This window comes from Zonotrichia albicollis, chromosome 9, assembly GCF_047830755.1.
Source record: "Zonotrichia albicollis isolate bZonAlb1 chromosome 9, bZonAlb1.hap1, whole genome shotgun sequence".
NCBI classification, from domain to species: domain Eukaryota; kingdom Metazoa; phylum Chordata; class Aves; order Passeriformes; family Passerellidae; genus Zonotrichia; species Zonotrichia albicollis.
This window is the reverse complement of record NC_133827.1, coordinates 30007687-30028648: the sequence shown is the minus strand read 5'-3', so window position 1 is coordinate 30028648 and position 20962 is coordinate 30007687. Positions and strand designations below refer to the sequence as shown.

The 20962-nt window shown below is 46.0% G+C and overlaps 2 protein-coding genes across 6 annotated transcripts; both read right to left on the bottom strand.

Moving 5' to 3' along the window:
• Nucleotides 1-253: 253 nt before the first annotated feature.
• On the bottom strand, nt 254-13084 carry PPP1R2 (protein phosphatase 1 regulatory inhibitor subunit 2). 5 transcript variants are annotated; one of them, XR_012581640.1, is made up of 8 exons: nt 12858-13003; nt 8181-8288; nt 7680-7757; nt 7268-7371; nt 5930-6109; nt 4506-4712; nt 2992-3042; nt 254-1703 (listed from the first exon to the last, which is right to left on the bottom strand). XR_012581640.1 is itself a non-coding variant. In XM_005489428.4 (7 exons), exons 1-6 carry the CDS (start codon nt 13001-13003, stop codon nt 3038-3040), a joined length of 621 nt encoding a protein of 206 aa, XP_005489485.1. In that variant the 5' UTR covers nt 13004-13084; the 3' UTR covers nt 254-1703; nt 2992-3037. The 5 variants fall into 5 exon arrangements, 3 of the variants coding, with proteins under 3 accessions (XP_005489485.1, XP_014124266.1, XP_014124265.1); XR_003380940.2 differs by lacking the exon at nt 4506-4712 and having other exon boundaries at nt 5901-6109; XM_005489428.4 differs by lacking the exon at nt 4506-4712 and having other exon boundaries at nt 12858-13084.
• On the bottom strand, nt 12858-20450 carry APOD (apolipoprotein D). The gene is made up of 5 exons (XM_005489429.4): nt 20230-20450; nt 19182-19335; nt 18815-18936; nt 17180-17268; nt 12858-16037 (listed from the first exon to the last, which is right to left on the bottom strand). The coding sequence occupies exons 2-5, from the start codon at nt 19302-19304 to the stop codon at nt 15802-15804; spliced, it is 570 nt and encodes a 189-aa protein (XP_005489486.1). The 5' UTR covers nt 19305-19335; nt 20230-20450; the 3' UTR covers nt 12858-15801.
• Between the last annotated feature and the right edge of the window lie 512 nt (nt 20451-20962).

Below are 20962 nucleotides of genomic sequence, written 5' to 3'. Positions count from 1 at the left end.
CTATTAATCTCAATTCAAGAAGTTAAAAGATTAACTAGCCCAAAACTGACTGTCCTGTCACCTACTAAGGAGAGGAGACTGTTGGGAAAGGCACACTACAAAACACAGTTAGCACAAATCACAGGTATCTTTGGCAGTGAATCCAGTCTAATCAATCATTCCTGTAAAAATCTTTCAAAGGAGAGCATCCTATTGCCTTATTCACTCTCAATTTCTCTGGGACTCCAGGAAAGCTCACACTTGACAATGCATGTAACTGCAAAATAACTTTCATTCCTTTATTCAAACTTCACATATACAGTGGAGAAAAAGACATTTTAAAATAGATCCATATAATTATATGGATTTTTGCAACATATCAAATTCAGATCAAAATTAAGATATACACTGTATTTCATAACCAAGCTAAAGCTTAAGTGTGTACTTTGTTTGTGTAATAAAACCCAGGAACTACTCTGAATACTGGAACATTCACCAGTCAAATTCCACCCAGTGGGAAGTTTTTACAGCAATTTGGAGGCGCAGAATCCCTCTTTACAGCTATACAACCACACTGTAAACAAGTATTTGAATTAGGCAGTTTCCCTTCTAGCTTCCAAAAAGCCTTCATTTTACAAAAGCAGTTGCTGTAAGTTGCAGTGGACACAGGAAGATTTAGACCAGTGGTTTTCAGTATGGAAATTGCCAACCCCAAAAGAGTAGATCAACAGCAGTTATCTTTAATAAAGAACAGCCAGAGCCTAAGCTCAGCACATCTTCAGTCCTGATGTGTATTTCCTCGTGGCTGGGTGTTTTTCCTCAGGTGCTAACAGCACAAACACTGTTCATGCAACTGGAAAGAACCAAACGTTTGAAACAAGAGCCAGAAGAGTAACAGTGGATGTGATTTTAAGAGAAAAGCTGGTGGGAACTTGCACGTTCTCACAATAAGCCAGAGAGAGCTCCACAAAACAACCAGTCCTGATGGAAGAGGTTATGACAGTTAAATGCAAAGTTCAAGTCAGCCATTTCCAGTGTACAAACACTCCTTCCACCAGATGTTAGTACTGCTTTAGTCAGAAACTAACAACCGATTGCAAACACCGCTCTTAAGAAATAACACAGCTCTTGTTCTAAAGACTGGGAAAGTGCAGGCAAAAAACGTACTGAAATCTAGATTAACAGGTCAACACTTTACCAAAAAAAAAGTTGTAGGACTTGAATAATCCCTTTTTAAACTGCTTAACACATCTGATAAATAGCTTACATGTCAATCTGATATACGCTGTACCGTTTGGCTCTTGAATCCCAAAACTTTCCATATGAGACACCACATCTAGAACACTCTCAAATAAATAGTGTAAAACCAAAAGATAGTGAGTGTTTCAAAGCAAGAGTAACAGTACATCACGCGAGATAATCAGCGCTATACATACAGGGAATGCCATTCTGGTTGAACAAATTATGAAGCAGTATTCTCCATGAAATACTAGGCACAAGAATAAATCAATTAGACAGTGTTTTCTGCCTAATGGACAAGTCTAAAATTAACATTCTTGGCAATACAACATTGTAACTGATATGCTTCTTAACATTTAAGAGCCTTAATTGCAAAAATCATGAAGCGATGTTTATATTTGTGTCTTTGACAAGCAGTTACAGTTCTGGACAGATTTCTTCTATGCTGTGTGCTCCACTTTCCAGCTGGTCACGAGTAACATGTGCTGCATAAGAAAGATTACAAAAAATAGATAATTCTTCACACCCATTGAATGTTTTCACAACACACACAAATATCCTCCTGAAACCATCTTTATCTTTGAAGAAGTAATGTTTGCCAACCCATCTTAGCAATGTAAAAGCTTTTGGTTGGAGAGTGCAGAAACATCTTAAACAGTTTTCTGATGCTCATGCTCTAAGGAGAGGGCCAACACCACTGCTGAGCACACCAAGCACTGAGTGCTCAGCCCCCTGGAACTGGGAGGATTTAACTCAGGTGTTCAGAACTAACACATGAGGTTCCTGAAATACCAGCAAACACAGTACTTCCCAGGTCAAATTCAGCTCCAGATGAGGCACTTGAAATAAAAAAACCCCAAGTTTATTCATGAAGGAGTACAGTTGTGTGCTTTCAGGAAGTTAACTCATGCTTTTGAGCAAAAGCACTGCAATAAATCAGAAGAAACTCCTCCTCAGTGCTAATCAAAGAAGACCTCATAAAAAATATAATATTCTTTTTAAAAAGCCATTTAGGCTTGGGCATGAGTTAGATTTGGTAACATGCTGTTTAACAAGCAAACAGCACAGTAACCAGCAGAGCTGATTGCTGTGTGCTCCCACCCTTCTCACTCAATTCATCTTTAGGGTGACACTTGTCCTGGTTAAGAAAACACAACATATTCTGTATCTACCAAAGGCCAAAGGGCACACCCAGTCAGTGACAGCTCAGCTGCTGGGTGCCATCTGAGCAGGGTTAGCAGAGCAATGCAGCTAAATGAACCAGAGAAAGAGAACAATAGTCTTACTGCTTGTCAATTGAACTGCTATAGACAACACCCTCTGCTTGATACTTTTGTGTAGCAGAAGACAGGTATGCACTGAAATCATCATCCTTACATTTACCTACATCAGGAATATTTCATTCAGTGATTTCCAAGAGAATTTTTAAAGGGAATTTTATGGAGAGAAACAAAGGTCACTTCTGCTGGCAAAGTCTATTTATGTTATTCACGGAGTCATAAATAGCAAGTAGCCAGAGAAGGTGAAATGCTGAAGCAAGCAAATGTAGAATCATAGGCTGGTTTGGGTTAGAAGGAGCCTTAGGGGACATCCAGCTCCAGTCTCCCTGCCATATGCAGTCTATTACAACTTATACTTTGTTTTCCACAAAAGAGCTTGGCTGCTGGAATCCATACACAGGGCAACTTGAGGAAAGAAATGAATGATCCATCCATTAAAAACACTTGGTAGCCACAATGGAGACAGGAGCAAAAATATACAAAGAGTTCTCACCATCACTGACTGGACTGGCCATCTTCATTTCAATCAGCAAGAAATCTCAGTCTGTAACCAAGAAGTGCAACTTTTATTAGTGGACCTGGTGGTATCTGACAGGAGCCTCCTTACACCTGTCCTAAGTCTTTAGCCCATTCTTTGAAAGCAGAGTGTAGAGATTGGAAGTGTACTGTTAGTTTTACTCAAATATAAACCAGACAGAATTAGAGGGTAGAAAGAAACATCAGATAAGAGAAGCACAGAATCTGTAAGGGATCTTCATGGATAGAAAAAATTCCAAGTGAGAAGAGATTCTCAAATTGGCTGAAAAACAACCCAGGAGCCAGTGGAACCCCAGAGTCACAACAGACCACTAAGAAATGCCTCTTATGTCACATCTTTACCTGCAACAAACAGTACTACAGAAGTCATGTTACTCCATGGGAATAAAAGGACACTGAATGGCAGCTCTCACTCACATAGACTGACTGGCATAATAGCTGAGTGGCATCCTCTCACAATCTCCACAATTTCCCAAGAACTCAAGTCAAATGGAAGAATTTATAAAAATATAGCTACAATATAACATGCAGAAAACCCAGGACATTTTCATTGAAGTTAAAAGCAAGCATCAGTGCTTTTAGTCAGTTTAACAGAAGGATGCCAAAATGAGCCATTGCAAAAATCAACTCCTGTATCACCCAGTACAAGAGTAAGGAAACCCTCCCTTTTCTGCTCTAGACAAAAGCACTTTAAAATACAATTTCAAGTCAAAGAGCTCTTTGATAGTTATCCAGGTGAATAATCTTTCCATATACTGTTCTCAGGAACATGAATAGTAACAAGATTTTGATTTCCTTCTGCAAAGGAAACAGCCTAATTTTTAAATACTCAAGTGCTTAATGTAGCCAAAAGCACAGCATGACCAAAAGTACAGTGACCAAGAACCCCAAGCAGAAGTGTTAAATCCATCTATTTGAGAAACCTTCTGTAGATCCAATTAACATTTATTAATAAGGAAATTCTTCTGTGCCCTCAGAATACAGATGAGAGCAATAAATAATGTAATCTCAAAAAAGTTGTTTCAGTAAAACTTTGACATTAACACAGCTGTGTGCTGAACATTTCTCAATGTAGGAATTTCTTAAAATGTGAGCAGTGACAGAAGACTGGTTTATTAACATTTTTGTTCATATCCCATCATCCTCTGCCCAACTCTGTCTCATAATCCATCTGAGGGCATTCAATTCACCACCTGCTACAAAAGTAAGATCAGTACTTAACCTCAGAAGAACTGATCAAGTTCAGGGATTAAAGGCTGTGATAGCTGATATAGAGATTAGGAGATAAAACATGAAGGTTTAAGCAGAATGATAGAAAAGTGAAGAACTGAGAACTACATCATCTTAATGGAAAGCATTTCTATATGCTATGGTGTGGAGGTGAACCAGTTAGTTAGGAGGTTGCTACACTGGCAGACAGTTACTTTTATGGAATGTATTAGCCATGAGCAGTCTAAAATTGATAATTACCAGTTGTGGCTCTGAAGCTGGTTATGAGGAAGGTGGAATGGACTTCAACAATAGAGATGGAAAAATGCTGCAAAGGTGTGCCTTCTTTCAGCGGCGAATGCAGCTGGGGAGCGGAGGTGCCTCTGTTTTACAGCAGAGTGCAGAGCGATGGCAGCTTCAGGCCATGCAGAAGGCTCATACGGGTGGCTGCTGCAGCCCTCCTTTCCCCTGGAGAGTGAAGTTCTAGTAAATAGCCATTATAAGGCCTGTGTTCTTTTCCTGGATAGTCAGTCCAGTAATGGGTCTGAGACACATAGCTACTGACCCTTTCAGAGCAACTGGGAAGGAATTAGTCCTCCTGTAGTAAATAACAGGATGAAAAGGTGCAATCCACAGAACTTACACACGCAACTTTGCAAATCTCCTTTTTATTGCGTGTGATTTGAATGAATTTTAGATGAGTTCCTAGTTCACATGGTTGTGAAAAGCAGATGTGAACCAAGTTAAACCCATGCAGCATCTTCCCAAGTCTGCAGACAGGCTAATATCTCACAGCTTTGCCAACCACAGATGAACAAGGCTTACAGACTTCACTGCTACCAATCTCATGAGCAACAGATGTGTGGTTTGTTTATGCCAAAAATTTATTCAAAGTGCCATTACATAATAAAGAGGTGGGGAGTGACCTGTAATTATTCACCAGAATATCACCACAAAAGTCTAAGACTTTTCACCCTGAGAGAAGTTTAAAGATGAAAGAGAAGGTGTCAGTCTGTACAGCTTTATGAGTTTCCTATGAAGAGAGAGCCCTGAAACAGGTTCCAGCAACAGTTCCCACTTAAACATCCCACACCTTCTTCCAGTAGCTGCACTAAAAGCAAAGTTGAGAGTTTTATCCCATACTAGAGCAATGAGCATTTCTGCTCAAGGACAAGTCTGGATTGAAAACCTAACAGCAGTTTTACATTACAGTGTTTTTCCTCAGGAAGATAAATACAGGCCTCTCAACAGGGAGGAAACACTGATGGTAATCTCCCATTGCTGGCTACAGGATGGATTGGGAGCAGAATAGGAAATGATCCACAACAAAAAGCCAGGCTCTACCATGTGGTCATTAAAGTGTTCAGTACAAGACAGCTCCTCATTTAAAAAGGATGCTGGCAACTTCACTACCCAAAGTCAGCTACATTGGGAAAATGGTAAGAAGCAGAAATGTTTGTTTTCTCTTATGCCACAACAAACAAAAGCCTACTTGTTGTTTATCAACACTGAGTTTTTGTTCCATGCTACAAATCTCCCTATCAAGTCAGAGTGCAACCTTACTCATGGAGTGTTACATACACACTGTACTCCTTCCAGTCATCTCACACCTGAGTATATTCATTTCCAACAGCTCAAAGGGCCACCAGAACTTACAGGTGCTTTTTAACTAACCGGTGCCTCACCATGTTCGGTGGCTTCTGTATTCATTGTTTCTACATCTGCAGCATCACGCATCTCTTCATCCTCATCATCTTCCTCTTCTTCACCATGTAGTTCTTTTGCAATGAGCTGCCTTGCCAGTTTGATGTTTCTTCCTTCATTGTAGTGCATTTTTCTCTTCATTTCAAACTGTTTCTTCTTCTCTGTGGGCAAACAAATGGAAATAGTTGTTCCTTCCCTTAAAAAAAAAATTAACACATCTTCTTCAAAGATTAATTTACTGAATAAAAATTGTCTTCAAGCAGTGGAGTGTTCTTTTAAAATGAGTCTGACTTACAAAAAGGATAGTAACTGGAATCTGGAATCTCAGAAGCACTTTTCTAAGAACCTGTTTGCAACTAAGAGCAAGTCTGAACCACAACAAGCATCTGGTAGAAGCACACAAAACTCTAAAGTTTCACAAGCCTTGTTTCTAAGTAAACTCAAGGACAAATTGAGACATACTGCTGGGATAGAAGATGAACTTTTGCAGATGTGTGGCTTGACTCCTGGCTAGCCACCAAAGGTCAGTCATGAGAGATATATTTACCACATGTAGAAGAAAATATTTTCCACTTTCCCCATGGCCTGAAGCCAGCTCTGCTCCATATATTAAACATCAGCATATCCAGCAGTAATGCATTATAATTCAAGTAAATTACTTTTTTCTTACTGCCAGCCCCAACGCTTTGTTCTTTTCCTTCCTTTAGTACAGCAAGGTTTCACACTCAAAGTTAAAGCCAGGAAATTTGAGAAGCACCAGGTAGATAATACAAGCCTGAAACCTTAGAAGTATTGTTGTTTCACGGTTCCCTGAAAATATTGTAGGTCCAAGTTAGCATGAAACAACACCTCTGTTAAAGATGCTATTTGCTTTGGAATAACTGTAGACTTCCTATTGCATCCATCTACCAGTTGCTTTGAGAACAACAGAAATATCATCTGTACATTTGCAAGCAATTAGCAACATTTTATTTGTAGTCGTACTCATTGAATTACATCTACCTGAAATATGTTCAATTTAGGAACCATTCCTTCAGCCCCAAACCAGAATTTCTTACTTGAAGTGTCGTAGCAGGAATTCCCATACCTTAAGCTTGTATACAGGAAGGCAGCCAACAACAGCAAATTCCTGTTTATATGTAGATCCCAAACCAAACATTCCAACTAGAGACAAGCATCTATTTGTTCAAAAACTATTGTGATTAAATCACAACATTTTTCTGATAGTACTTCTTCTTTGCAAATACTTCTTACAGAAAACCTGAAACTATTTGTAGGAAAAGAGTCTAAGCAAAAGAAAGAAAACAACTTATGCCTACCCCGTTCTTCAGGTGTTAATTCTTCATCCTCATCCTCCTCTTCACTGCTTTCTTCTTGCCTTGCTATAATCTTGGGTCCTCTACCTTCAGCTGCAGCTGCCAGTCTACATAAATCATGCAATACAAAATGCTGAAACAGCAAGTTTTTCACTATTTAAAATACATGACATTTCAGAATATTCATACAAACAGCTTTGTTCATTATTTTTGCCATATTTATATGTAGTAACAACGTGCAAGAGGTTTGAATTACCAGCAGCACTATCAAACACTGAAAACCACTTAATTTGACAATAGCAAAAATGCAGCTTCTAGAGAAACCAGCAACAGCTTTCCATAAAGAAAATCTACCCCAGGAAAGAGCACACTATCTATCTTCACATCCAGTAGTTTTTATTATTACAATACTTACTTTTTGCTCAACACATCTGCTCTTAAGGGCTCACATTCTGAATCACTCACTGGATCCTCATCATCTTCTCCTGTCATGCTTGGAAGGCAAACAAAAGCAGCCTCTTTTAGTAATTTGCTCAACTTTCTAGCTTGCTCAAGAAAACAGTCAAAACCTTACAACACTTAATTAAAAGACTCCTTTAATGCTTTAAAAGCTTTCCAAATCAACTTTAAATACTGATATGATATTATATTCTAGTACTGAAAAAAAAATCAATAGAAGTCAGACTTATTTATTCCATTCAAAGGCTAAAGCCTGCTAGAACAAACCTTCTAAACTTTGTCCTTCATACTTTGTCCTTTCAGACTGTTCTCCTTATTTAGAAGCTTTGTAGATCTGAGTATGTTGCAAACACCCAGCTGGCCTGCACAGTAATACTGCATCAGCCACAAAGGAAATTTTGGTCTAAACCCACAGTTCCAGCTGGCAGCACACAGACCCACACTTTAACAAGCATACCTGTGGTAAGGAGTACTTGGCTCATCGATCTTCATCAAGCCATAATCTTTGCCTGCAGGGTGGTACGTAGCTATGATGTTCATTTCATCCCACTTCTGGGATTTTTTACTGAAATAAGAAAAGAAAATTGAATTTGCATATATTCTAAGACAATTAGTTCTGCTTTACCAGAGAAGGAATTTTTAAAACACTGTCTGATCTCTACGACATACTAAGCACAAAAAATATTGTTACAACACAGACATGTTCAAAGTATGACTATTAAATAGTTCTCTGTACATACTTAAGTCATAACGAATTATCAGTGCAACTTAATTTCCCTAACAAGTCACAATAGCTAAACAAACTCAATTCTCTATAAACATATTGTTATTCATATAATTCAGAAACTCCTGGTCTTGTTTAATGACCATCTTGTGAACTGTTTGATTTTACAATAACTTGTAAAAAGAGAATTCTTCTCCCTAATACAACCCACAGGACTTCAGCAGAACCCAATACCTTTCAGTTCACCTCTGCTGAAGAAACTGGAATGATTATTAGCAAAACTGTTACATAAACAAAAGCAACAAATCCCCTCCTGCAGTGAAATAAGCAGCATAGAACAGACTGGTTATTAATACTGCTTTTGTCATCCTAAATTGGAATAATAAGCCAAGTGATTCACTGCTATAATTAAGCCGAGGGAGTTTCACATTTTATACAGACAGGCACCAGTGATGCTACATTATCTAGAATTTTCTTAGTCAACCAGAAAATGTACCATTTTATGTGTATTTGAAGAAACTAAATCTTACCCACACTGACTGCTCACCGACAAAATATATAAGCCATGAGAAAAGCAATTGCCCTGTGGCCAGAGAAAGAGCCATCTCTCCACTGACCTAAAGCCACAAAACATGTTTAATCAACACAAACCACCATGTTCCACATTTTCTCTAAAAAGGTTATTGCAAACTTCATGTAAGGTGGTCTTTCCCTTAGATTAAGCCACTTTCTGAAATTTCATTTCATAATAATGCAAAAATTTGACTAATTAATATATTCTTGTTGTGAATTATTAGTTAAGGAAACATTACAGGACTTTGTGGGTTTTGTGGGTGTTTTTGTTTTGTTTGGGGTGGTTGTTGTTTGGGTTTTTGGCGGGGTGGGAGGGGGCAGTTGGCTGGAAGACTTCCACTTTACTGCTCTTGTTCAAACACAGACCGCTCCAATAACAGATCTGAAAGATATATTCAGTCTCAATAACACAAGTGCTCTTAGGCAGAATAATACCTGTAAAACAAACTTGACAAAGCAAGATTCCAAGCACAAACTACATTCTCCATTTACAGTGTTATCACTGCATAATACAATGCGGAGGGAAAAACTAAAGAGAAAAAAACCAGATGTGGGGGTTGATGCTTAATCCTACATGCCACAGGCTTACACTCCAGAAATTAATACAAACTGAATGATCTTAATCCCCCCAGCACACAGCAGCCAGTGCCAAGGTCTCATGTTTGAGGCTTCAGGACCATTGAATAGTTCTGTGCAAACACAAGGACTGCAGCATAAGCGGCCAACACGTGAGTCAGACGCGGCTCTGGCAGGGCGGGGAGTCATGAGCTTCGTGATGACAAAGCAGGAGCGCCGCTCCAGGAACGCCACTCATTCAAAACTCTCTGGTTGGGAGTCGAAAAATCCCCAGCCTACCCAGTTTAACACAGCCTAAAGTTCCTCCGTGACCCACACAGGATGCTCCCTGTGGTGCACAGTGAGGAATTTTAGCAGCCAGAGCACTTAGACAATGGCACATGGGTACACAGCGGCTGTAAAGAGACAGAGCTGAGCTGACAAGGAAACACAACAGATGGAGACATTCCCTTCCTGTGCCTTGGGTTCACTTGCCCAGAGCACATCAAGGTTTACAGCCCAGGCTCCCAACTCCACCTAATAATAATCCTGGCAATCTTGGAACAATCCCTTGGGCATGCACTGTGCTGGAAATCAGACAGCCCACACTGAGCAAGTCAGTGAGTCATAAATAAAAGACTGAACAAGTTTTTAGTGGCACAGTTTTTCACACTTATTTTTTAAACTCCAATTCCAACACTAAAAGCCTTGGCTGTGGAACACCTCCCAAAGCACAACCTGAAGTTCACCTAGGGGGAAAAAGCCATTAGTGGCAAAGAGACAAACATATAATTTCACCCCTGCTTGTAAAAAGCCCTCACAGGAGAATGACTAAGTGCTCTGAAAACCCACACCTCCCCTGTTTGTTTCCAGTTTTGCATGCTTAGGTGTGTCTGCACAGCACAACACTAATGACATGGCATAGGACCATCACAGCAAAATGCACCCTGACACCCCTTCAGACACAGAAATAGGAAATCTAATCTTCCTTAGGAAAATGAGATTTGAAAAAATCTCATAAGTGCTCATTTGTATCTTCTCACATCTTTAAAAATATACAATAACTTCATTTGACATCACACCAGGACAGGCAAGTAGCTGCAGCAGCAGTAACAGCCAAGGAACACCTCTCACAGCCCCCTTGTTCCTGCCATAGCAGCCTCACCTCTTCCAACACAGCTGCTTGTGCACACACACACTTCCCTAATTCCTTTGTAAAATATCACATCTGCTCGCCCACAGGGGTCTGAAGGCAGAAAATAGTGTAACGTACTGTATCCCAGTGTGTATGGCAAGAGCACATCTGCCATTAAACCATGATCTCAGCTCTCAGGATGCAGTTCCAGTGATGTCCCACTTTCTCAAGCTTCATTCTTGCATCACATTTTCATTAGGGAAATTTTCCAAACAATGTTACCATCACTAACAGCAGCACAAGGTCAGTAATGATGCAAGTACATGAGAGCTCTGAACATCGTGCTGTAAAAGATGATAGCTGACACAATGAGCTCTTTCATCTACAGATATTTTTAAAGATCTTCAGACCTGAATTTCAATATTAGAAATAAGCATAAGAATTAAGAAAACAGATACCTGAATTTATTAAGTAATCTTCAATCTCAAAGGAAAATCACAACTGTACTACTTATCATTCTTCTAAAATCAAAATTGTTTAGCTGAAATCAGAAACAACACTGATATATTGAGACATTGCCAACCAAAAATAATACCTGCACAGAAACCAGCTTTATAAACCCTGTACTGATCTTTCCAGGAAATTTTCTACTGCAGCCTGCCAGGTTTAACCAATATCTTTCAACTTGCAAGGCAATTTCAGAATTAATCTGACTTTACTGGCTCATGTTGGTAAACAGGAAATAGAAGCTGGACTCTAGCCCACTGCTTCCCAAGAAATTACTGTGTGCAATAACCAATACACCATACACTCATCAGTTCATACTCCAATTTCTACTCATTTTTCAAGATGGTACAAAAGAAACTGCAGAAAATTAAATAAAGTCTACCAAAAGCCAATTGTAATTTATGTCTGGTGTGGTGCTACACACATCAAGCTACAGATCAGAACTAAAGAAAAGGAAAAGAAAAAAAAAATCACATTTGTGTAACATATTGCTACTTACACTCACCTGTTTCAACAACATAATCTCATTCATTCAGATGAAATTTTTCACTGGAAAGCAGGAGCAGCTAACACAAGCAACACTGCACCTTCTGCAGCTAACACAAACAACACTGGAACCCAAAAGCTCTTCTTTCTTACCTTGCTGACTTTGGACTACATTCATGACTTAACTAGGCAAAGATGAAAGGAGTACTACCATAATAATAAAAAATTGACCAGCATGATCATTTTATTTTATAATTACTTCTTTCCTTGCTATACTGAATAAGGTGCCGAAAAATGAAAACTGTCAAAAGAAAATTTGTAAACACTGAGTTCAGGTCAAACCTTGCTCGTCTTAACTTGATGGGGAATCAGAGCAAAGGCAGGCAGCACATGCGGGGTGCATCAGGAAAAGTGCAGGATTCTTAACCAGCAAGGACAGCTGAAGACCACTTCTGGCATACCTGGACTAACTAGGCATGTTACAATTAAAGCGAGCTTTCATGTCATTCAAATAACAAACCACAAGGCTGTGCACATTCTCAAGTGTGAGATTTTTACGGAGAATACATCTTGATGATGTTTCAGCCCAGGAGAGGTCCCCTCTCCAGAGACATGCTTTTGATCACAAGAAATGAGCTGCCTATGAGAAGGCTGCGAATAAATCAAGCGCATTTCCCAAACTGTGAACCACCCTCGCAGCATCGGTAAAACCCTTTGTGAGCGGCCACACTGAGCAGGTGACATCCGCTCCTCGGCAGGAGCCACGGCGACATGCGGGCAGCGCTCGCCGCCTCCGCTCAGGTGCACACCCGGCACTCCGGGCTCCCAGGGAGCTCCGGCCCGGCGGGAGCTGCCACTGCCGGATCGTGGCATCCCCGGGCTCCCAGAGGAGCTCCGGCCCGGCGGGAGCTGCCGCTGCCGGACCCGCACCGCGGAGCGGAGCCGAGCTCCGGGCCCGCCGCCGCACGGGGGGCACAGCACGGACCCCCGCCCCGCCCGCGCAGCATCTCCCGGGCACGGGGCGCAGCGGCAGCCCCGGCTGGAGACGCCGCCCGGCTGACCCCGCTCCGCGGGCCGGCCGGAGGAGCGGGGCGGCCGGAGGAGGCCCTGCGGGGACCCGCCGCCCACCACCACCACCACCACCGGGGCCTCACCCTTGCTCGTCCTCCTCGCAGGCCTGGCTGGGCTGTCGCGCCCCCACGGCAGCTCCCGACGTAGCCTTGCTGCCGCTCTTCTTCAGGATGCCCTTGATGGGCCCCCGCCGCGTCGCCGAGGCGTCCGGTACCGACGGCTCCTCCATGGCCGCGCCGCCCGCCCGGTTCCGCCGCCGCCGCCGCCACCGCCCGGCCGGGCCCGCCCCGCGCCAGCGCCTCGGCCCGCGCGCCTGCGCCCCCTGGCGGCCGGCGGACCGACAGCGCCCCCTGCTGCCGTGAGGCGGCGCGACCGCGAGGGGGCGCTCTGCGTGCGCGGGGAGCGCGGGAATGGACACGGGGACAGAGGGACACACGGACAGGGACACAGGGATAGAGGGACACACGGACACGGGGACAGAGGGACACAGGGATAGAGGGACACACGGACACGACAGGGACATGGACACAGATACACGGACACGGGGACACTGACACAGAGGGACCCAGGCACAGAGATACAGGGACCCACAGGCACACGGACACAGAATCACGGAAACGGTCAGGTCAGAAGGGGTCACGTTGCACAGGTTTGTGTCCAGATTGCTCTTGAATGCGTCCAGTGACAGAAACGTCACAGCCTCTCTGGGCAATCTGTCCTAGTGCTCCATTACCTGCACAGTAAAGAAGTTCTTTCTCATATTCAGGTGAAATTTCCTGTGCATCACTTGCTGCCTATTGCCTCTCATCCTAGTGGTTGGTACTACTGAGAAGAGCCTGGCTCCATCTTCTTGGCATCTCCCGTTCAGATCCACACCTCCTTTGATGAGGACACACGGACACAGAGGTCTGGCGTGTGCACAGTCCGGTGCGTGCTGCCCTGGAGGTGTCTGCACACCCACAGAGCTCTTGGGGCTGATGCCTGCTTGGCACTCCCACCCACACCCGAGGGTCTGGCACGTGCAGGGTGTCCCACGTGCGCTGTTGTGCTGGGGACACGAGCTGGCATGGCAGGGCAGGCTGCAGCTGGGCTGTGGTGTCCCCGAGCTCCTGTGCTGCCATGCAGAGATGCCCCCAGCACGCCGTGTTTGCCAGGGCAGCCCAGGTTTGTCACAGTGTCTGTGGCACAGCAAAGGAGCCAGCGTGGTCCCCAGAGGGCCCAGGCATGGCAGGGGTTTGTCTGTGAGTGAAACATTCCCATTTCTCAGCCACACCTGGAGATCCCAGTTCCCAGCCAGATCCAGTGCTGGGCAGTGCTTGCCCTGCCCATGGGGCTGCAGGGTCCCACCCCTGGGGCTCTGTGCCTGCACAGCCACCGTGCCATGGGCTTGCATCACACACAATGAGGGCTAGAGCAGCACCATCCATGTGAGAAGGAAAATAGGAACCCAACGAAGCAGTGATGAAATGATTACACCCAGAATCTGACACACTTGGGAACAACTGGGCAGTTGTTTGTATCGTGGCATGCCCATCATCCTTATCGCCTGAAAAATTGGGTGGAGTGTTTAATTCTGTGTCACAGGAACTGTGGCATTAGGATTTGGAAGTTTAAAGGGATAATAACTTCAACATGGCAGTTGTTTCTGGTCCCTCCCATCCTGGCCTCCTCTGATACTGGCTTCCTGCTCAGCTCCTGTAGCTCTCCCAGGGCAAGAAAGTGCTCTGCAGCACACCTACACCACCAGGGTCTCACCAAAATAAGTGTAGAATGCTTCCTACAGCATTCTACATCCATGTCATAATTTCTTCATGTCAGTAAAAGCAGCGGGGGGGGGGGGGGGGGGGTCATCACTGTCAACCAAAGCCACAACACAAATTTTCTGGCAAGGCTCAGACAATGGGGGGTGCCCATACACCCAACCCCAGAGAGCTGGAGAAAGCTCCAGGCTCCTGGAACAAACCATTTCCTTTCATCACTGGCTGTCTTGCTCCCTGCAGCCCCACAGGAGGAGCAGGCCCCACACACTGAGTCCCCCAGCCTGCTGGCAAAAGCTGTGCAGCTGGGAGGGTACAAAAGGCCTGAAGCAGGTATTTTTATTTCATTTTTAATGAGTTGCATGAGTGCTATCCAAGCAGAGCTGTCGTGGTGCCTGCAGAGCACCTGCCGGGGCAGATGCAGCGCCAGCAGGCACCGGCACAGGCAGCAGCAGTGCAGGATGTCAGGCACAGCCTGCTGTCTCCTGCTGCTCAGGGAAAAGCCTCTGGAAGACAGAACAAGGGAGCAGCCCCATCTCTTTATGCCTGCTTACAAGTACAGTCAGAGCTGGCCCCTCGGACCAGCCTCATTAGAGGCAAGAGGAGGACACATATAGATATTGGAGATGGAGTGATGCTGGATCTCTGGACATTTTTAGATTTAAAAGACAAAAGGCAAGATCTGATTTCTGACAAGGAGGTCTGCTGACTTAGCAGCAATGTATGCCTACTGCCCTGCATTGGGAAACTTTCAAGACCCTCCCAGCCTCAGTTCCCTGGCTGCATAGACCCACCATATCTGGATGTTGCTATGCTAAGGCAGTGCCCACAGTGTAGCTTAGACACTGCAGATTCCTGGCAGGCCCAGAAACATCAAGACAAAATTTGGAAATGAACATGGGGCTGTGTGATAAAGGATTTTTCCCCAGGATTAATACTTGCACATCACATCTCACATCTTTTCCCATCCCCATATTGGAGAACTCACAGCAGCAGCAGAGTTTCAGGTCTGCACTGCAGGGTTTTTTTCTTTCACCCATTAGCACTGACTCAGACAGTTATGCTACAAAAATCAGAGAAAGACAAAAAGAGGGGGAAGAGCAATACAGGGAATGACAGCAAGAAGTACATCTGGGCTGGCAAACTACTGTTAGCAAAGAGGAAACTAATGTTATTAAAATTCTCAGGTATGCAGAGAAATTCTAATGGATAATAAAGCAAGCAGCAAAGTTTATCTCTGGTCTGGTGCTGTGTCACTGCATGCCAGGAGTTACATCTCAGCAGGGCAGTTGGCCTGGTCAGTGGGGATCATCTTATCAGTGTCGATCTTGTAGGACTGGAGAACTCCCTTCAGGTTCTCCACGGTTTCTGGGTGCATGTCAGGAGCTCTTGACAGAATCCAGGCATAGTCCATGTGGAAGAGCCAGAGGATGTTAGTGCAGGAGTAAACCAGGGAGTAATTCTCATAATCAGTGGAGATGACCCAGTAAGGGGCAGCAGGCATGACTAGGAGAGAGGAGGGCACCGTGATTACTGTGTGGAACCAGCTCTGCTGCAGCCCAGCCACAGCTCCTGGGACTGCTCCCACTTTGGCTGCTGCACACTTGTGGTCAGTACAGGCAGCTATAATTTATAGAAGCCTACCAGGACTGCTTGTTCTGCCCAGAGGAACTTGGGAAAGACACAAAGCCCTGACTGTGAAGGTCTTTCTGGAAAGTTAACACTATGACCTGAACAGTTCTCCTGGGCTGATGAAAACCAGCCCAGCCTCACCAGTGTGGGGGTGCTGGCTGCCAGGAAGGAGCTGTAGTGCTGGGAGCTGGCACTGGTGACAGGAGGAGCACAAACCCACTGCCATGGGGAGCCAGCTGAGCCCAGAGCTGCTCTCTGGGGCTCACACCAGTGAAGGTGGCTGGGACTGCACCTGCTGCAGGTGAAATGGCTGTGGTGGTGCTACAGCAGGGCAGAATTCAGTCTGGCTGTGCTCATGGAACAATGACTGCCTTTCCAACTATCCCTCCTCCACCCATCTCTCCAAATAACCCCTCTGCAAAAGGGAACTGCCAAAGAAAAGGTGGCAGGAGCAGAATAAAACGGGATCCAAAGGGACACTGCAGCTCACTTCCCAGCGTTGCTGCAGACAGAGGAAAGCACTGGGCAATGTGGCACAGCACCTCAGCAGGCCCCTGTGGAGTTTTAGAGTGACAAGGGAAGGAACAAGCTAACAAAACCATATTATTAATGGTTATTAAAAGCCACTTGTACATAGAGGCAGCGTGGGCAAGTAGCTGTACCACAGTGTGCAGAGAAACAAGTTTATTCTTGGCTCCTGCAGCACTGTGGGGCTGCCTCCTCCACCTCCCTGTCCCCATCTGTGGAATGACCTGGAGGGACAGCAAGGCCGCTGATCTTTCTTGCTCTGAGACCAGCTGGTGAAGACTTCACCACTGAGGGGGCTGTTACTGTAAATGGCATATCAGTGCCACCAAACCACTGCCGGCTGGCCACAGCGTCTATTTTAGCCCTTTGCTGCTGTGCTGAAGCCACATGGGGAGCTCCACCCACCCCAGTGCCACGGGACAAAGGCCAGGGCACAGCCCTGCCCTGGGCACCACCGGGAGCCCTCCTAGCACACCAGTTTCACTTACACCAGTTAAAGCGCACGCCCAGCTTGGCCGGCTGCTTCACATCCATGTGCATGAGCTCTCCTTCAGCTTCGTTGATTCTGCCATTGGCACTGAGGGGACAACGACAAAGGGGAGAAATAAAGTCAGGAAAGTGGGAGATCTTTTTTTCACTTCCACTAAATCATCCCTCCTGACACAACTGCCTGCCAAGAGGAGGCTGAAATAGGTGCTGGTAACCCCAGCAGCCCTGAGGATGTATTGGGTGGGAGGAACCCAGCATGGGAGGATGGGAGGATCCCATCCATGATCTTGGATGAGCCATGGAGCAGCTTAGCTCCTGATAGCTGTGGAAAGCACATGTTCACTTCTGTTTAATCACCTGTGCTTTTTCCAGGTCACTGCACATTCCTCCTCAGGCAAATTACCTGTACCTGCATGGTGAGCCAGGGTTTCTTTGGCTGCTCATTCAGAGCACTGCCCTGCTGGCAGCAAGCCCTAAGACTGGAGCTGCCCATCTCATAGCAGCACTTTTGCACCGATGCCTCAAGACCTGGATGCTGCCTATCAGGCAGGAAAGTTTCATGTTTCCCTGTAAAACAGGAACAGCCAAGGAGGCAGAAGTGAATGCTGCCAGCAGCAGAGGTCAAGGGGCTGATGCTGGAGCCATGCACACCCAAAATATCCCTGATATTTCAGAGTCCTGAGCTGCTGCAGCAGGGGCAGCAATGACTGGATGGATCTCGCAGAGATTAATGCAGGCACAAATGAATGTCCAGCTGTTTGCCAGGCACAGCCCGAGCAGTGGAGCTGCTGAGACACTGCTGGGCACTCTGTGAACAGCTCTGCCCCGGACACAAGGGATGTGTTCCTGTGCTGCTGCTATTGTGAGCCAGAACAAAGTGCCCATGCCATGCCAGGAGCACAGGGGACAGCGCTCCTTCCCATCCATTAAGCCCCTCACAGCAGCAGCCCACAACAGCACAGGCTGGTGATGGAAACAGACTAATTAACACCTGTATCTGTCTGTGTAAAAATCCATGAGGACTCAGGATAATTGCAAACTATCCTAATTCCCTAAAAAAGGGAAAAGCATTCACTTCACCACTGGTTTAAACTGACTATTTCTGATCCCCTTCCACAGCAGTTACTACCTGTGCAATGTAAATTCTCCAGAAACAGGCTGACAAATACTTAAGTAAAAATTACTCGTGTGCTTCACCTTCCCTTCCCCTTTTCCTTGTCTCTTTACTCTGGAGCAGAGAGGAGCACAAGGCACAGGCACTTCTGAGCATGCAGGGGCACATGGTGGTAGCTGCCATCCCATAACCAGACCCTCCCAGAACATCCAGCTTCTCAGCCATCTCTGGGGCTGACAAGCCAGTCAGGGGGGAGATCCAGGCTATTTTATGCTGAGGTCACCATGTACATTTGACCTATTTTCTTATCACTCACCTTGACAATGAGACAGGGACCAGATGATCCTCGGGTCACTGGCAGGAATCAGAGCCCCATATCTCTCAGAAGAGCTACTGCAACCACAAGCTACCTCCCCTAGAACCCTCAGCCCCAGCCACAGGCAAATTAGAGAGAAATGAACACCGAAGACAGCAAGGGCCACTGCCACTGCGAGGACATGGCCCAAACACAAACACTTACAGCATCTCCTTGTTGATCACCTTGAACTTCCCGTTCTCCTTCAATGAATAATTCGCCTGGATGCAGCTTCCTTTCTCAAAAGTTGAGGGCAGCTTCTCTATCTCGTACCATTTCCCCAAATACTGAGAGAAGAAAGTTTAAAGAGATGTTTTTAACATGAGTGAGCTGGGGCAGAGCAGCCTGTTTTTGTCAGCACAGTTTTTGCCCCTCAGTGGTTGGGACTGGGGGCGAGCAGAGCTGCAGACCCACACTGGCACAAGGTGTGACCAGAGCTGCCACCACCCCTGCACCCAGGCAACTGCTGTCAGCCCCATGCCCACTTAGCTTAACTAGCTACACTCTGAGATTTTTAGAAAACTTTTCACACCTTGTTGATATCGAAGTCTTCTTGAACAGATGGATCTGGGCACGGTCCCATGTGAAACATCTGGCCTTTCCCAACGCTGAAGAGGCTGAGCAGCACCGAGAGCCGCACTGCCGTGCCCAGCATGGCTGCACTGGGATGCAGGTGGGAAATGCACCTGGGCAGAGGGAAAACAGCTGAGCTGGGGCCTCCCTGGAGCAGAGCTTTGTATGAAATGCAGCATGAGGGATAGGACATGCAGGAGGGCCCCTCAGGGGCACAGCAAGGAGAAAGGAATCCTTAGGAGAGTGCCAAAGAACCCCAAAGCCCAAAACAGCCTTAAGCCCTGCCTGTGCTCAGGCTGTGCCCAGCAGCTCCAGGAAAAGCCAGGCAATGCCTGGTGAGAACACTTCTACTTGTCACCCACATCTGACACCTAGCAAGGTGCAGGGGTGATAAATGTCCAAGGACTCACAGGAGCATCATTATTTGTCCAAAACTGAGGCAAGGGGAAATGCAGGATGTTTGCTTTAAAATGGTGGAGCACAAGGAAATGCTCCAGAGCCAGCAGAGAGCTGGGGCCCTAGGACATGGATGTGACCTCTGTACACCTGCATGGCAGGAGGGACATCCCCAGGTAAGCCAGGGCTGCCTGACACTGCAACAGGGAGGTAGAGATGCCTCTGGAGGGGTCTTTGTATGCCAGGATATACACAGCACTGCAAGGTGAGGAAGTTGGTACAGATTCAAATCCGCACTAAATACAACAGGAACAGACCCCCAAAAGCATGGGGTGAGGAGGGAAAGGACAGGTTTTCCTGCAGAGCAGAAGCTGCGCTGCTCACACCCCAACAGTTGCTGGAGCCAGGATGCTGCCCACATGCTTTGGGCTCTGCCTGGAGCAGGATGGCATGCACAGACCCTGCAGCACTGGGCTGCTCTGCTTCCCTGGCTGGAAACTCCTGCACAGGAGCAGCAGTAACATTTTCCCCAGGTTCAGAAGAAAAGCCCAGTCTGTCTCCAGCGGCAGACACAGACAGTTCCCAATTTGAATCTCCCAATTCAGACGTACCTTGGTGGGCGAGGCACAGTGATGCTCCGCAGACGACCAGGGTGGCAAGGAACAGCTCTGGTGAGCTCTCTGCTTCTCTTTATAAGTGTGCTGGGATCATCATTATTCAGCTCTGGCACAAGCCACTCCCTGGTCCTCGACGTGTTTAGGTTTTTGGCAGGCCAGTCAGCTGCCTGGGATCTGCAGCTGGTACGAAGCTGGAGATGGGCTGCAACTTGGCTGCTCACCCAGGCAAACAAAGGCACCCCACGTGTCTGGGTACTGCCTGCAGCTGCAGAGCTCTCTGCCTTGCAGCCACTCACTAAAGCTCAGGCCTGGGTGCAAGTGGCAGGGGAAGGAGAGAAATGCCGCAGCCCTTGAGAGGGGCTGGGGACAGCAGCAGCTCCCACCCAGTGCCCTCTGGTCCAGCAGCAGCCATGGCCATGCTCCAAGGGGGGACATGCACCCTCCTCTGCCTCCTACTTGAGCCCTGGAGATCCTCCAGGCCACTGCAATGTCCTTGTCCCCATCACAGTCACTTGCTGTGAGTACATGAGGAGCATGAAGCAGTAGGATGCATCACAGGTTTGTCTGAGGAGCTGTAAGACCTTTCAGCAGTTTTCTTCTAGACTTTTAAATCTTATTACAAGGAAAGATGCTGGTGCAATTAATTCCCTGCTGACCTGGCACTTTTTCCAACAGGTGCCCAGCAAATGCCTTTGACAGCAGAGCAGCCATCTGTGAAGGCAGCCAG